Raw genomic sequence first — 18,804 nt, forward strand, 5'->3', positions numbered from 1 at the left:
TAGGAAAGTAAAAAAATAAATTAATAAACACACATATTTTTACTCGATCGCGCAGCAAGAAGTGCGTATTGTGTTTATTAGACTCCCAGCTTAAAGGTAACATCCCAATTGAGAAAGCATTGCAGCGGAGCGTTGCTGTAGACTGCATGAGTGCATGCATTGCTGCAAGAAATATCAATTATCCACGACATTGAAGTTTAATTGCAATGCTGCAGAATGCATTGTCCAAATGTTTCTGTAGTTACAGGCAGGGATGTAACGGATGTGGTTTTATCGGAACCGAAAGCGGAACCAGATGTTTTAAATTTAGTTTATCGGAACCAGAAACGGAATCGGAACCGAAAACGGAACCGGAACCAGAACCGGAGCCTGAGTCAGTACTATCAGTAGGTATACATTACACAACACAACACATACGAATACGTACTTTAAATTCAAAAACACGGATAAACCAGAACATCTAATTACTGCAGCACGTGGCAAGCGGGGCTATGAGCGAATGACTGGTATAAACCTGTTTGTTTTTGATGCACACCGCTCATGTCCCGCTGCCGCGCTAAGCATTGACATCCGATATAACTTCCGTTTCAAAAGTAACGGAACCGGAACAGAAACGGATGTGTAATACCCTAATAACGGAAGTTCCGACTTAACGGAAACGGAAACGGAGCTCCGTAACATCCTTGGTTACAGGCATATAAGCAACGATAGCCGCTTACCAGGCCGGAGGTACTACCTGACTAATTCTTTACAGCGAGCATTATGCTGAGTTGGGTCCAAGACAATAGTGGATGACTGCTTCTGAATATTTGACAGTTGAGGAGCGAAAAACAAATTACATACCTACATACAAATGCTTAAAAGCTTCTAACTTTTACAATATGTAGATAATTGAAAAGTCGAAAAAAGGTCATACCCCCTTTCTTTTCATAGATATATGTAGTTAATATCCATAAAATTGCGTGAAACTATTTACTATATGTTTTGACGACTGGTCTGGCCTAGTGGATAGTGACCCTGCCTGTGAAGCCGCGGTCCTGGGTTCGAATCCTGGTAAGGCCATTTATTTGTGTAATGAGCACAGATATTTGTTCCTGAGTCTTGGGTATTTTCTATGTATTTGTATATTATATAATATCGTTGTCTGAGTGCCCACAACACAAGCCTTCTTGAGCTTACTGTGGGACCAGGGTTTGCACGACGGATCCGAGATGTATGGGAAGATCCGCGGATCCGGATCCAGATCCGGATAATTTCATACATTTCGGATCCGGATTGCAAACCCTATGTGGGACTTAAATAGTCAATCTGTGTAAGAATGTCCTATAATATTTATTAATTAAATATGTGTAGGTATAGGATTGTATGGAGAAGCGGTCACGTGGCCTCATCTCCTTTCCTCTTAATGTTTTTTTCTCTGCTTTTGTCGTCACCCCCAATTTAGACTCTCGCGCGAGCCACGAGACGAGCCGCGAGCCGCGCCACGAGACGCGAGTGTAAGCGGTGGGCTCGCGGCTCGTCTCGTGGCTCGCAAGCTCGTCGAGCTAATATAATTTCAACACTAACGGCACGGCATAAGGTTTATAACCGAATGACAAGCCGAACGAGAATGTAAGCGGTGGACTCGCGTCTCGTGGCGTGGTTCGCGGCTCGTCTCGTGGCTCGTCTCGTGGCTCGCGCGAGAGTCTAATTTGCCTATCACAAGTAAATGTTAACCTAATGTTGGTGCAGGTTCGATCCCCGTCGGCATCGCGGTGGCGCGGCAGCGAGTCGGCGACGCGGGCCTACTAGCAGCTCTTTCCCAGAAAGACGCGCAGCAACGCTTGCACGACCTAGGTAAGTACCTAATTACAGTCATTACTAATTAATGAGTCGGCGAAAATGTTATCTCAAAAATAAAACCGACTTCAAAAAGGATGAAATAAAATATTATTGAAGTCTATGCATTACCAACTGATATGTTTGAAGTCGGTGCCAAGCCAAGTAGTAACAATACGAGTCAAAAATGGGATTTATAGCCATAAAGCTGATTACTTTTGACTGGTATTGTTACTACTTGGCTTGGCACCGACTTCAAACATATCAGTTGGTAACGCATAGACTTCAATAATATTTTATTTCATCCTTTTTGAAGCCGGTTTTATTTTTTTTGTAAAAAGTTTTTATTTTTCCATTTTTAGTTTCCTATTTTCTTACCCTTAAGGTTGGATTTTTTTTTCCAAATTTATATGGGACCAACTTCGAGGTATACCCTTTCCAATAAAAAAATAATTATCAAAATCGAACTACTCTGTAAAAAAGTTATGCGTGGTCATACATAAAAAAAAACGCGTCGATTTGAGAACCTCCTCCGTTTTTTTCGTCGGTTAAAAATAATTGGTGTAAGGAATCTAGACTAAATTGTAATATTTTCTTTATCCGTTCGACATATTCGTCGTTTAAAAATGACTACCATATTTCCGAAACGTACTATTATGTTTTGCCCAACGCCCAACATATTATATGTTATTGTACGATCATATAGCTCCTAGACTATTCTGTGAGCCTGGTACTTACTTGATATTTTGTTCCGTTAGCGTCGCTCGATACGTTTGATACGCTACCTGGCTACGGTTCCATTCACTGTAGAAGCCGAGTCTCAATATTAGTAATAACCAGTCTTACCTGACCTAAAGATATATAACAAATATACGTTATTGTCAAATGGATTTATACTGGTTGATCAAAGTATTCGATTAGAAAGTGTTTTGTAAGCGTTGATAATACTGCACACATATAAAGTAGGTATAGCATATCTAGCACGCACAAAACTCGTGTCGCTGTTATGCTATATCTCTCTATAGATTCTGCTAGCCTAGTACCACTATGTATTTACTACGATGCGCTTGATAGAAAAAAAAAGTACATTGAAAGGAAAACGGCAAAAATTGATGAATTGGGACATACAGGGTGATTTGTTTATCGTTCCAAATTTTAATGGCACTTTTTTTCGTTTCATATTTAAATATCACTTTACATGTTGACTTATCGAGTGTTCTAGTCGAAAATCGGCTTTCGAAATGGTAAAGTATGAAGTAGTGTTTATGTTTAATTGATTGCGGGTTCGTAACGAAATCGTGGTTATCGCCTCGGTCACGCGACGTGAAATATGAACGTTGAGTCAATAGGTACGAGATTCTAGTTTCCTGTTCGATTTTTCCATATTATAATGCGGTTTATTTTATAGCGATGTTTTATACCTGTCGCGTCGAGTGACAGTTAATTTTTATATGAAGTAGCTGTAAATAAATAAATATTATAGGACATTATTACACAAATTGACTAAGCCCCACGGTAAGCTCAAGAAAGCTTGTGTTGTGGGTACTCAGACAACGATATCTAAAATATACAAATACTTAAATACATAGAAAACAACCATGACTCAGGAACAAATATCTGTGCTCATCACACAAATAAATGCCCTTACTGGGATTCGAACCCAGGACCGCGGCTTCACAGGCAGGGTCACTACTCACTAGGCCAGACCGGTCGCCAATGTTTCATTAAAGACATTTTTTGGAAGCACATGAATTTATTTAGAAATGAAACATTTATGATTTAAGTAATAAGAAAAGAATACTGTATTCGTTTGCGAATTTTGTTTTACAAAGTCTGTAAGTCTAATCTAGGTTTAATCTTGATCGTAACGCATTTTGATTATCAGAACCAATGTATTCTATCGGCGATAATGATAAGATAAACCTATTTATGTAATGATAATTTCTTTGATTAATTACGTGCAATAAATACAGGTTTTATTTCAGAAAGTATTTAATTTACAAATGTAGTAGTAGTAGTAGTAGTAAACACTTTATTGCACAAAACAAGTACATAACACAGAGATGATCCAGTAAATGTGTACAAAGGCGAACTTATCCCGTTAAGGGATCTCTTCCAGCTAACCTTTAAGTAACTGAGAGATACATTATGAAATGGTAGTCAAACTAAGATAAACTGTACATGACGGCGAGACTTAAAAGAAGTAGCTAACCCTAGAAACATAACTAAATACAATGCGATGCATTAGGTGCAAAGGCATATACATGTATAAATATACGAAACAATTATATATCCATAAAAATATTAATACATACATTTAAATAAATATATATATATATATATTTAAATACCTACAAATATATTAATATATATAACCGCACAATCCTACCTACGTGTCGTTCAATTGACATTAATATTATTGCCATAACCTCTTTAATTTTGCCTTCAGCGACGCTACAGACTGACACTGCCTCAGCGGAGATGGCAACGCGTTCCATAGCCTCACAGAGTGTATCGTGAATGATTTATTGTAGGACCGGTGTTTGTGGGGAGGAATAGCGAGCGAAAGATCCGCACTAGATCGCAGCCGGTGGTCACTTCCATCCGCCAGAAATATAAACCGCTCTGCAAGGTAAGCTGGAGAAGAGGGGCAGAACAGCACCTTATAAAGTAGAGATAAGGTGTGCAAGTCTCTACGGCGGCGGATAGGTAACCACTCAAGCTGAGAACGGAACGATGAAACATGGTCAAATTTTCGCAGGCCAAATATAAATCTTATGCAGACATTCTGCAGGCGCTCCATCTTATTAAGAAGTTCCTCATTAAGGTCCAGGGTCGCAATGTCCCCATAGTCCAAAAGAGGAAGCAAGAGAGAGCGGGCAAGGATAACCTTCGTTCGAAGTGGGAAGTGGGAAATGTATCTTTACTATGTAAATAAATTTCTAATAGATGCCTCATTTGGCGTCGTTTAGGCCTATCTCTGCTGGATGCGGTAATCCGAAGGCTCACCGCGAAATTAGAAATTCGATCTGCCTCTAGACCCTCTAGTTTCTACAAGGGCGTTGGTTGCCAGCCGACAGCCAAGGGGAGGCAAGTTGACGTAAATACATTTACAATTTTAATATCAGACATGCTCCGAGAGTAAAATCTAGGGACGCTCTTGGATCAGTATTGCATTTTTGGAGATACAAACACTTTAAATTTCGAGATATCTTTTTTTTAGTTGTTCTAGAGTAAGACCAAAGAAAGTCTGCAGCGCAATAATTTGACAGCGAATTAAAAATCTATATATTGCAATGTTTTTTAGCAGTCAGTAAACGTCATTCACTATGATATGTCTTTGTCAAAATCATTTAAATATTCGTTGTGTTTTGTGATGAACGGAAAAAACACGTTGAAACCTTACAAAACTGGCGTGCGGGAGTTACTTTTCTGCATGACGAATAATTTTACACTAGTATAAAATCAGCACGAGGCGATTCAAGCTCAAAAACGACAATGTTTACAAAATTTGGAGTTGATGACGGGTAAATGGAAGGAAACATCTTAATACTTGCACCATATTATGTAGATAATATAATATTGGTTTAGATTAAGGTTTCACTACAAATTGAACGCACCTAATAGGTATAGGCATTAAGATGCCTATAAGAGGAAGTTCATAAGGTAGGCCTTATGAACTTCCTCTAACATTTTGAGAAACTCATTGGTACTAACAGGGTTTCGAGCTCGAACCCACTGCCTCCATGCTTATGCTTACGGCATGGGTACCTACTAGTTAAAGCTTAAATTTATTCTTAATATATGTTTATTGTTTTAATGGTTTATTTAGGTTTTCCGAAAACCGAAGTTCGCAAATTGCGGGCAATTTCTCTGTCAATCTAAATACGCCTTGATGGAAGTAAAAGAGACAGATGCCTGCAATTTGCGAACCTTGGTGTTCGCGGTAAGCCCTCTGTACCTGTTTACCAATAGGCCGTCGCGGATATTACAAAAGCTCAATAATTTTGATGATGCCAAATGTCACATTCTCCCAATGTTATTTATCAATATTAATTTATGTATTAATAGTGACATCTATTGTTGGAATTAAATTTATTTAACCATAATGCACAGCTTAATTTTTTCATAGACGGTAAATATGGTAGAAATTTCACTAGTAGTATTTTCTGTATCACATACTGATTTTTAAAAACTACTTTTAATTTAGCGCTGCAGACTTTCTTTGGTCTTACTCTAGCACTTAGTCTCATGCTGAAATATTGGTGCGAGTAAAATAGATGGTAATATTTCGCAGCCCGCTAGCAAATAAGGCCGACCATGAGTTTACATAGTAAGGATAGTGGGTCGTTCGTTTCTGTACGGCAATGATTAGCGAAAGTGATCGGAATACCCTCTGGCTCCACTCGTTTACGCTGTCGACTATCATAGTCCCCAACCCGGATTGGAATGATTACTGAAGTAGACTTCTCTGTCTAATAATATGTATATCGCTGCTGACAGCGACGGTGTGGATTTCCGAACTGTAGGCCTAGCACAGGAGAGGAGCGATGTAACTCGCCAGCGAGATAGATACCCGTCTTTTTCTAACTGTATTAATTTAAAGAGGGACGGGTAGTCTATCTGGCGGGCGAGATAATGTCGCGCCAATCATGTGTTAGCCCGGCTGGGGGTCTAGCGAAGATGACAATCGTACAAAAATTCGAACAAATAGAAAACAAATACCGGGTTGACAGATACCTACTACGAAAAGTATGTGACTCTTTCATTATCATCATAATATTTGCACATACATATGAATATTATGAATTGGTTCTCACTAGATGCGCTGCGACTACTGCGAGTAATGTCAAGTAAATATCAAAACAAATTGAGATTTTTAAAGTTCGATTGCCGACGAAGCGTCAGAATGTGGTGTGGTTAGAAATGTTAGAATAGTTAAAAGTTTAAAACATAACTAAAGCCATGAAACAGTCATATCTATGTATGCGGATGGCATGGTTTGGTTTGCGGTTTTCCTACATGCGGGTTATTTCCATTGGGCCCGCTGTATATTCAACTAGGTATATGCATACATATGTGACGTCCTACGGTAAAAGGTACCTTATGGCCGCTGGCGCTTACGTCACATAGCGCCGCAATAATATTGGAGCGGCGTTAATAATAGCGTAAGCGCCAACCGCCATAAGGTACCTTTATCCATGGGACGTTACATATGTGGCTTTCCTTATGCTAGTTATGCCTCAAGTGCAATAAGGAACTTTTTATCTGAAATTCCAACAGAAATTCTGACAGAATGTGCAATGGCACATGAAGCATATGGACACTTCTCTGATGGAAAGCCACATTCATCTACTACTAGTATGTACATATTTCTAAGAATTCCGGATGTTATAAACAACTCGGAAGTAATTTTAACTACATATTATATTAAATTTAAACTAAGATTTTCTTACAACCTTAACTTTGACATTGTAATCCAGTGACATGTACATATGCCATACGATAAATAATAATTAAATTCAAACTTTGAACTAAATTTCAAACTTCTACGTGTTGACTAACTAAAAAAAACCTATCAAGTGCGAGTCGGACTCGCGTTCCAAGGGTTCCGTACATTAACCAATTTGTAATAATGACTCTAGAATTCTAAAATACCTACACACAAACACACACAACACATGTACTTATAACAGTTATAACCAATTGTGGGATTCTCATAATCTCGCGCAGGATTATATTGCAATGGCAGCCACTTTAGATAAGATATTGTGGAAGCCGTCGTTTTACTAAGGGATTTGGCATTGTTTGTTTACTAAATCATTTTTTGCACTTTTACCTGAAGTTCCAACGTTATTTTATAAGTACATGTGTTGTGTGATCCGTTTTCGTATTGTTCCGTATCTTCAACGATACTAAAAAAGTACCTAACGAACCGAAAATCTTTGCGGCACTTCCGCCCTTTTATTGACAGTTTTTTTAGCGAAACCACCCAAAAAAGGCTTAGCTGATCAAGCACGATGAAATTTTTTTTTTTTTTATCGACTCCCAACTCCCAAAAGTAGCTCTATCACTACATAGTATAAAACAAAGTCGCTTCCCGCTGTCTGTCTCTATGTATGCTTAGATCATTGAAACTACGCAACGGATTTGTTTTTTTATTCAAGTTTTTAGTGATTCAAGAGGGAGGTGTATGTATAACTTGTTAACCCGTGCGAAGCCGGGGCGGGTCGCTAGTTTATTTATAAAACTGAATTATTTACACTACGAGCAAAATAAAATTTGGACCTGCAATGAAATCGTTCAGTCAGGTGAAATCAGCCTGTATGTTACAGTGAATTTATGCGCGCGAGGTTTAGGACAGGGGACAGTTTTTGTGAAACCGAGTTATTTATAGCTCTGCCTCATATTTATAGGCTAAAATACTGTAGGGCACGGAATTTAGCGTGATGATGAATAATAGTGGCCGTTTTTACACGCTTTTACATTGTATAAATGTATAATCAGAGCAAATTCCGTATTTTAGTAAGCTCTAGTCTGTGTTAGCTAATTTTGCACGACTTGTACAGAACAGAATGAAGACATGTCATGAAAACGTCATAACTTCATAAGTATTTTCATAGAAATTTAAATGATGACATTGTTACATATTATTATTGCCATGCAGATTTAGGTTGCTCCGATTTAATTATTTCATCAAATGTTGTAATTTAAATTCGGGTTTTCCATAATATCAATAAGGAAAAACGACTGTTCGATCGAAAATTGTGTTTTTTTTAATGTTTTCATGTACTGAATTTAAGCGCACGTTAGACAAACTAGTGTGGTGTGTGTCTGTTTGTGTGTGGTGTGGCCCTAAGTTTTAACAAGTAATAGTTAATTTAATACCATAGCAAATTCTAAAGTTGCAACACTCAACATAAGAAAACCTGTAAGTATGTATTTACTTGCAACGCCTTTGTACCAAGATTTACGACACCGAAGCGCGCTCACATCCGACAATTATATGCAAATTCGACACACCACTCACAGACTGGCTCACTAGATGGCACGTTCTGAACGATTCGCGAAGTTTAAGTTAGCCTCGATGCTTCAAGGCTAACAGGAAATGTGGAACTTCTAATGCCGGCACAGTTATATTAGTTTTGTACAATTATCAACATAAACTTAGTTTCAGGGATTTGGAATGTAACAGGCAGTGTGTGCAAAATACTGGAGTTACTGGACATACTAATGCAAAATGATGAGCACAAGCGTAGTCTCGGGGAGGTAGTCTACACCACCACTATACCTCCTACACTCACCTTCTGCATATCCATGGTACCCTGGTACCTAAACATAAATGTGGATGTTCATTTACAGTTAAAGTGTCAGACTAAGCTTTAAAAATATGTTTGACACGACCTTATTGCCTAGACATTAAGGTAACTTTTGGCCCTGTTATATTTTTTTTATATTCATGTAATTATTGTTAGGATATTTTTGATATTATCTTTTGCATTGTTCGCACTGTTCGCAGTTAGATGATTTCGTTAACTGTATTGTGATTTATTGAAGTTAATTACAGGTTTTGAGTTAAGTTTTTTTGCGTGGTTTTTAATTAAATTACAACACAAGTTTTCGCATCGTTGGACAATTGGACATAGTGTTTTTTCACTATTGTGTACATAACATTATGCCGATTTTAAATACCACCTTTAGGCGTCTGTCATGAATAAACATTTTTAGTATCAACATTTCGTAGTAGGTAAGGTAGTTAGGTACGTATTACACTTTGACCATATTAAACATTCAGACAATCATGATATTGATAAATGATAAACTATAAAGCCTAGTTTGAATTGTTGCTGTTACAGGATACACCCGGTATTTGTTAGGTACGTACATATGTCATCTTTGCTTTTTTGTTTGTTTTACAAAAACATTAGGTATGTTATGATATTTATGATGAAATATAATACTTCGAATACCGTCATATTTCTCGATAATTACTTCGCAGAAGGAATAAAAGAATATTGATTATCTAATTCGCAGTGTTAATTAATTCCTAGTGTCATTGCAATTGCTAACATTGCGGGTGCGAAGCATACACCGTGAGCTTGCCCTGCAGTATCTTGATAATTATTGTATCTAAGAGTACTTACATAAAATGGTTAGAGAAGGCCCGAATATGGGGTTTGCCGAATACAGATTTCGGCCGAATTATGCGGTTAAATGCCGAATATTCCACAAATATTTTTTATTGTTTGTCTTGTTGCAACACTGCAAAATGTACGCTCCTCCAGAACTTTTCAAGTACTCTTTTGGTTTGCGAATCTATTGCCTTTTGACCTGTTTATTCGTAGGGGATTAATTTACATTGAAAATCTTACCGAATATGCCGAAATAATCATCGAATATTTAGCCCAAACTAGTTCAGAGCTCACCACACACTGGTACTACACTAGCAAAAGTTAGTGGTCTTAATAAGTAAGTATATATATACAACCTAGAACCTAGGTACCTACATTATAAGGGTTGCTTGATCTACTACGTTATTACGAACAATCAATTACTGGCAGGTGCTCATTATGTATAACCACAATGTTCACTGACTTTTCTTATACCTTATTACAAATACATAAAGTCCACTATTGGACAGTTAGTGTTGCTTTTACATTGTACATTTTGTACAATGTTAATTGACGATACGTATACCTTAATGAAAGGACTTATGGTTCATAATCGGTCATTTAGTGTTGCTGTTATACTGCACAATGTTATCTGACGATACGTCTACCTTAACGAAAGGACTTAAGGTACATAATTGGTCAATTGTTGTTGAACCGGCTTATCTTGGCTGTGTTGTGGTCTAGCCCAGGGCTGTAAGACAGGCATGCAATCTTGTACGTCGTATACGGTTTGGTGAATGGAATATGCAACAGTGTAAAGGGAAATTAATAATAATTACATCCTGTGAACCTGCATGAAGCAATAGAGGAATTCTCAGGACAGATCAGAAGCCACTTTAAATGTATGGTACTAGTACATTGAGTTAACTTCGAAAGCGAAGTAATATCTAAAATGGCAATGCCAGGTTTTCAAAGCACGAGGGTTAAACAAAATTTGCCCCCGAGTGAAACACAAAAAATTTCACCACACCAACCCGAAAAAAAATGAACTATAAGATATCAAACCAAATAAAATCCAAATGAACATCATTAAATATTTATAATTCAAAATCATCATTTAAAAGTCAACTCTACCAGCTAACAGAAGGAAAGAACTCAAAATGTGCATTTGATTACAGTGATTACTTTGCCTCACATGTGGATAAAATGCAACTTTCTTATCAGTTTTAACAATCAAGAGAGCCTTTCCCAGCTGGTGTGGTGAAAATATCTTTACAAGCAAACGTTCCAAATATACATTTACACGACCTTATTTTCAGTAGACTCAGAGCGATAAAAATGTTAAAATGAGTAATCAATTTGTAAAATTCGAATGACGTTCTGGGTATCAATCAGAACTCCAAAGATTTATGAAGTGTAAATTGCATACAACATCGACCTCATGAATAAAGTTATTAATACAAAATGTCCATCTGCCTGATAATGTTTAAAAAACCGGCCAAGTGCGAGTCGGACTCGCGCACGGAGGGTTCCGCACCATCAACAAAAAATTGTGTTTGTTGTATGGGAGCCCCCCTTAAATATTTATTTTATTTTATATTTAGTATTTATTGTTATAGCGGCAACAACTATCGCGGTTCATGAGGTACAGCCTGGTGACAGACGGACGGACGGACAGCGAAGTCTTAGTAATAGGGTCCCGTTTTTTACCCTTTGGGTACGGAACCCTAAAAAGATGACTGTTTTCCTCCATTTATTATTCAGAACATATCGGAGTATTTTCGTACTTAACTCATTTCAAAATAAAATATGAAAAATTTATACTTAAATGCGCACAACATATGATTACGGTTTGTTCGAACGAGCCAAAAATACACGTCATTCAATATTTTATCGCAAATTATTCGCAAATTTAAATTTAAGCGGTGGTGGCCGAGTGGATATGACGTCCGACTTTCAATCCGGAGGTCGCGGGTTCAAATCCTGGCTCGTACCAATGAGTTTTTCGGAACTTATGTACGAAATATCTATTGATATTTACCACTAGCTTTTCGGTGAAGGAAAACATCGTGAGGAAACCTGCATACATCTGCGAAGAAATTCAAAGGTGTATGTGAAGTCCCCAATCCGCATTGGGCTCGCGTGGGGATTATAGCCCAAGCCCTCTCGCGCATGAGAGGAGGCCTGTGCCCAGCAGTGGGACGTATATAGGCACAAATTATTTTTATTTTTATTTTTATTCGCAAATTTATCTGACAGGTGCATACGGAATAGGTCTGTCGTATTAAAATAAAAGTGCAGTTTTAAACAAATGGGTTAATTAAGCTTTCTCCCTCTGGCGCTTGCGTTAGGGCGGGACAGCTGCAGTTTTATTAGGCCTGCTTTGATAGCATCGCGAAAGCGAACGCATTGCGAATTTCTCGACGACCTATTATAAACTTTACAACCATAGCAATAGCGTTCATTTTTAGAATTCGTGTTATTTTTTGCAAAACGCAAGAGTATTGCAGTGGCTTATTCATAAGTATAACGTACCAATATAGTGCGATCTCCGTGTACGCAAAGTTGTTAAGTATCTCAAGGCCATGTAATCCTGGTTATCGAGAACTCAATTCTCCTTCGCTCTCGACCAATGAAAACACCTCCAGCACCAATTACATGCTAATCAGAGTTTACAATTACAATAAATTGTGGTGCTTTTAACGGCTTCATGAATTTTCGAACGGTAAAAACGCAGTTTTTGTAGGTCTTCATAAACACGGTGTACAAGTGCCGCTTTCGTAAATCTACCTATGAATATTTACTTATTCATAGTCATTCATCTTCTTACGTGATTTTAATCCTTATCTAATATTATAACTTACTCCTAGTAGGCAGGAGAGGCAGAGATTTACAAAAAAGTGAAATACCTATTATACTCGGATTATTCCTATTTGCATTATTTGACACATTATGACTGACGTTTATAGAGATGTAACTAACCCAAATCGATTGTCACAGCAAGCGATTACGATTGTCAGTCTCGATTTCGGGACTGCAATGTTGCATACAAATTCCATTATTTGTCGAGTTCCAAACTTTAAAAGTTGAAATGGCCCTATCAAATGAAGGCATACGTAGGTCCCTTTTAAACAGACAAACAGATGATCAGTACTTATTATTATAATGTTGGTACCGCGGCTATTTAGGTGTCTCAAATAGGTTGGCGTATTTTCAGCAGAAAAATACACTTATATTTTTTTAAGGCGGCAAAGTAAATCTTTTTTATGGTTTTACTTTTTTCTGACAAAATTAGAACGTTGAATCTGTAAAATATTTCTATTTATTGCACCATTTTTGAGAAAAGCACTATATATGACTCGGCTGGAAGGCTACTTGCTGGCTTCGGATTCAATTAAACGGACTCCCAATGTCGTCCCGTGTCCTATTAATAAATAATAATAATAAAATATAATAAATTTAATAATGCTTTGTTGCGACCTAAAACGAAAAATGAATATCAATTTACTTAGAAGACTACCGATTCATAACGGTGGTGTCCGGCCAACCCTAAATTAAAAAAAAGGACGTAGAACGTAAACGTTCGCAGTGCAATTGTCTTCCTTTGTGATTTCGATGTGCAAGACATTTTACGTTGTATTGCTGTTGTGAGTGACACGTGTCAAATATGTAATGCAAATAGGAATAATCCGACTATAACTCTATAACCTAATTAATTTCAATACACTTTGATAAAAAGACTTCTTTTTCATGGGTTCATTCTTTTCATCCTAATATTATTGACGAATTTCCATATATTAAGTTATAATCATTAATTGTCACATTAGTAATTGTACATGCAAAGTACCAGGAGCGCAGAGATTACACGTATGTATTAGTTGTAGTGGACACAACACGGAATAGTCACACTAGTAAACACGTTATCTAAATTAGCGTACCGAATCGGGGTGTTATTTTACCGATTAACTTTTATGTCAATAATGCAATTACTTTGTAATGTTATTTGGGCTGATTATTTTCGTCAAATTTGGATAAAATTGGCTGGTTTGAAGAACTTGCCGCATATTCTAAGGAAAAAAAGCAGTTTATTGAATTATCTTTTTTTTCACGCATCCAATGTTCACAATAAATCATAAATTATATTGCAGAATTTGCAGGTGACTTCACAAATAGTAAATGTTTATTGCAATCTAAATAACGTCTTTAAATAATTAATAGTCAACGACCAATAGTATTATCGTAAATTATAAACTGTTTGTCTAATTATTCGTAGGTAATTACAATAAATTGAAGGCTACTTATATAAACATACTGCTATAGTGTTTATGCTTGCCTGGTACTAGTTATATACATGTTATAAATATATTACAGTATATTATTGTACAGAATTCATAGTAATAATATATTACATCTTACTCTGTCCATCTTATCACCTTTTCGCAGCTAATTTACGTAGGTACTGAACCGATATTGAGGAAATTTAGAATTTAACAGTTAGCTGCAGAGTTTACTGACCTCCTGCATAGATTTTTTTTAAGGCAGAGGGGTCAACTATTTCTGCAGCTGACTGTAACATATATCGTAAGGCAAAAAAATTTGCTGTCCCATAGAAATCAGCGGTATCACATCAGCCAGAATATATAGGTATAAAAAGCCAATTATTTTTTGCAATTTGGGCATTGTTATCATAATAAAACTTGTGCAGTATGACGGTCACTATGACCTATGGTCACTACGCAGAGTGGCCAGTGATTCAAAATTCAACCTGTGGGTGGCCCATTTAGATCGGTCAGTATGGGAAAATCTGAAACTATAAGACATACGACGATGTCTTCTTAGGAACCATGTCATCGATTTTAGTAACAAGAAAAACTGCATTCATACTTTTAAATTTTTTTTATATAAAATGTATTGAAAAAATGGTGGCCATTTCGAAAACATATAAAATAAATTAAAGGATATGAAAACAATGCATTTTATTCATTTCAGACATCATGTTTCATAGTAACATTTACTGCTTAAGACCTACACAATCGATATCTAAATAGAAATAAATTTAGATATTTTTTTTTCAAAACGTTCGGGTTCGATTCCCGAGCTGAGTACACTTTTTTTTTAATGTATGAATGCAGTTTTTCTTGTTACTAAAATCGATGACATGGTTCCTAAGAAGAGATCGTCGTATGTCTTATAGTTTCAGATTTTCCCATACTGACCGATCTAAATGGGCCACCCTGTATAGCAGCATCACACATATGCATAACTATTTATGTATATGCATTGCATGGATCAATAGAGGGCGAGCGTGCACCACTAATGACGTCATTACTTTGATCATTCATGCTAACATCTTTGCGATACCTAGGTGTCCATTTCATTAGGTACAGTTCACAACCGCTACGCGACCTATAGTTCCCTAAGTTATAGTGAACAAGTTGTATTCCTTCCAGGGGTCGGCAAACCGCGGCTCTTTGAAGGTACAATTTGCGGCTCTTTAAGTCACAAAAATAAATAACACTTGAGAGTTCTTAGACCACTGAAAACAGCACTTGTGGCTCTTTGAGCTACATATCGCCGCTATACTTACTCAACCTCGTATCTGCAACACTCATTTGATGACAAAAACCCCGTATTCCGAATGAAAGAAAAGCGACATTTCCATCAAATGATTGTTGCAGATATGAGGTTGAGTAAATATAGCGACGATATCATTGATGATTTATTGCAGTGGATGACTCTTTTTCTAAAAAGTTTGCCGACCCCTGAGTTAAGGCATCAACACCGAATTCGCGAAAAACAATATACTTGTCCTTATTATAGGACTCCTATACATAGGTATATGTCCTGACCTGACGTTATCAAAAGTAAAATGTCATAGTATCTTATCTTATACCTTTAAACGAGCAATTCTTATTTGTTTATTTATTTCGGCGATCTCAGAAACGGCTCTAACGATTTCGATAAAATTTGGTATATGGGGGTTTTCGGGGGCAAAAAATCGATCTTATCTCTGGGAAATCGCTCATTTTTGAGTTTTTATATGTTTACCGAGCAAAGCTCGGTCTCCCAGATATTATAAAATAAATCATTTACGTCGCAGCGTATAAAAAAAGTCAGTCATTAAATCATTAAAAACACCAAATTTAAAAAATATATATATTTCCATAGTTTATATCTTTAAATTAACATGCGTTCTTGGTGCTATAGGCACGACAATGACAACTCACGAACCAACACTTCTTCTTATCTTGGCTTTCAATATATAAAAAAGTGGATACATAAGTCTCCTAAGTTAAGGGTGGAAATTTATATTTTATACTTACAAAAAGCTTTAAAGAGTACTTAACTGCTTCTTGAAATGTTAAGTCATGACTTGGCGGATGAGAGAGTTGAAAACTTATACGTGTTCTTCTTGGAAACGTTGCGATCCCTTCAGTTAAAGTTATAAATATGTATACAATTTTAATCCTTATTTCAAGGGATCAAGGTGGAGAAAGAATATTTATGAAGTTGACTGCACAGTCCCTTTAATTAAAATGTAGATGGGTGCTGTGGATAACATATGACTCGAATATGCAAGACCATTAGAAAGGGAGATACGATTTATAAATTTTTGATGTATTTGAGCAGGGATCGGCACTATCGGCATACTCTTCCCAAGAAGAAACATCAACCGCATTATAAATCACCAGTTTTAGGAACCTCAAAAAGGCACTTTAAGAGCCGCAATTGTACCTCCAAAGAGCCGCGGTTTGCCAACCTGTATTGTAGTACACAAATTTAGAATAGCAATGTGAAATTTTGCCCGCCAGGCACTGTCAGACAGATCTGTGCGTGTGTGGCTGGCCTAAGAATGATATTTTACTGGCGCCCGATACGAGCGGATTCCCGCATCGCCGTCACAGACATTTGGCGAGCTTGTGTCACTTGTGTGTTGAGTGTCAGACAGATGACAGGTAGATCTGTGCATGTGTGGCTGGCTTAAGATCCAATATTTTAGTAACGCTCGAATCTCGATACGAGCGGAATCTCCGCCGCCGCGCCGTCACTAACATTTGGCGAGCTTCCCGCCAGGGCTGCCAGCGTTGAGAATTATATTGATTGTTATTTATTTTTATAAGGTCTAAGTTAGTCTAAAATAAAAGCTTATTGCTGAGAACGCTTAGGTAAGTACAGGTCCTAACCTAAGTTCCTAACTCACATTATAAATTACTATTGAAAACGAGGTATTTTAGTTTTGGCAAAGTTCCTGGTATTTTGGCATATTTTCACGTGCCGCATCAAGGAGTAGAACCTGGTACGACTTACGAGTTTAATTGTGGTTAGATCACTATGATGTGTCGTCTACCCACAAAATACATTGATACTTACTGAAATGCCAATGCATATGTCAAATTCAGGTAAAATTATGACGGTAAGACTTCAACTAATAGACTTGCTAGCAAATAATTTCATATACTTAACTCCAATCTAAAATAATTGGAAGCAGTTTTTCGAAACTGCCATCCCTGCGTATGAAATCTCCCCCGCTTGACGACCCCTGCCCTCAGTGCCGAGTGACGCATCCACTGCCTACAGGATTCTGCTCCCCTAGTGCCTGAGACTTTTCTGTCCCCACCGTATGGAGTACGGAATTTCTATTTTGCTCAATTTCTTCTTTCACCGTCCCCTGAGGATGTAATCACCGCTTGGCTACCCCTGCCCTCAGTGTCGAGTGACACAACCACTGCCTGCAGGATTCTTCGCCCCTGGTACCCAGGACGATTTTGTTCGACAGTTTCAAAATAAGGATGATGTAATTTTTTCTGATCTCAGGATATGACAGTTCAACTATGGCGTCCCACACGTTTCTTTCCGACTGTTCCAAAATTCCGAAATTTTTCGAACCGTAATCGGATTGCCTACATTCCCTAGGTTCTGCGCTCCTAGGGTGCCTGTAATCTTTGACTTTCAATGCCACTGTTCCGATAGAAACCGGAATTCAGTTTTCTCATTTTGGCAACGTTTCTTTTAAAATGGAAATCCTTGGCTTGTTGGAAAGTCAAGTCCCAATAAATAAATAGTCGACATACGAAATATCGCTTTATTTTTAGGAAGTAAGTTGGAAGTTGGCAACTACCTATTGGGTTAGTTTTAGACCGTTTCTACACTTGTAAGTTTTACTTACGTAAGTAGGGACAAAGCTATTTGTTAGAATGAGATAACGATATTCATCTCTCATTCTCTAGTATAGCTGTGTCCCTACACGTAAGTAAAACTTACAAGTGTAGAAACGGCCTTAAGAACACTGGGACACTTATGTTTACTCTCTCCATGTTATATGTAATTATTATCCAGTAGTAACCCATTAGTTTACAATCTAACGTAGCTTTATAATTTTACGTCACCCTAATAATAAGTAGTGTGGGATTTCCAAAATCTCACTTCCTGGCCAAGGCAAGACGTAAAACTTTAGACAAACCACGGGCGGTAATTCGTAAAGCCCCAGATCGCATATTTATGGACAAACACCTGCGATCTGGAGCATTTACGAATTCACCTCCCTATTAGGTATGTAATGTAAATGTACTATAACTAGCTGGCGAGATTATAAACTGACGAGTGTTTACCATTGTATATTAGGTAGGGCCGTGTGGTGCCGGCGTAGAATGTCACCACCCCTTATCCTCCAGTGGGTGTCGTAAGAGGCGACTAATGGATCCTACGTGATATGCCATAATTCATACGTCCACCTGGGCGTTGGCAAGTCACTGCATTCCCTGTCTCTGCCAGTCGTATCGGTCACACGGTCCACTGGTGCCAGGAGGCTGGGAACGAGAGAGTGGGCTTGAGGGGCGCAACTACTAGCCCACTATAATCTAATCACGCGCAGATG

General features: G+C 37.6%; 1 protein-coding gene across 1 annotated transcript in view; it reads left to right on the forward strand.

The window, feature by feature from the left end:
* Window positions 1-18,804, forward strand: part of LOC134651239 (protein winged eye) — a 151,480-nt gene that overhangs the window by 83,427 nt on the left and 49,249 nt on the right. Inside the window, exon 7 of the mRNA XM_063506303.1 lies at window positions 1,732-1,836. Coding sequence (XP_063362373.1) covers window positions 1,732-1,836 — 105 coding nt within the window. The remainder of the gene's footprint in view (window positions 1-1,731; window positions 1,837-18,804) is intronic.

Source organism: Cydia amplana, chromosome 9 (assembly GCF_948474715.1).
Source record: "Cydia amplana chromosome 9, ilCydAmpl1.1, whole genome shotgun sequence".
NCBI lineage: Eukaryota > Metazoa > Arthropoda > Insecta > Lepidoptera > Tortricidae > Cydia > Cydia amplana.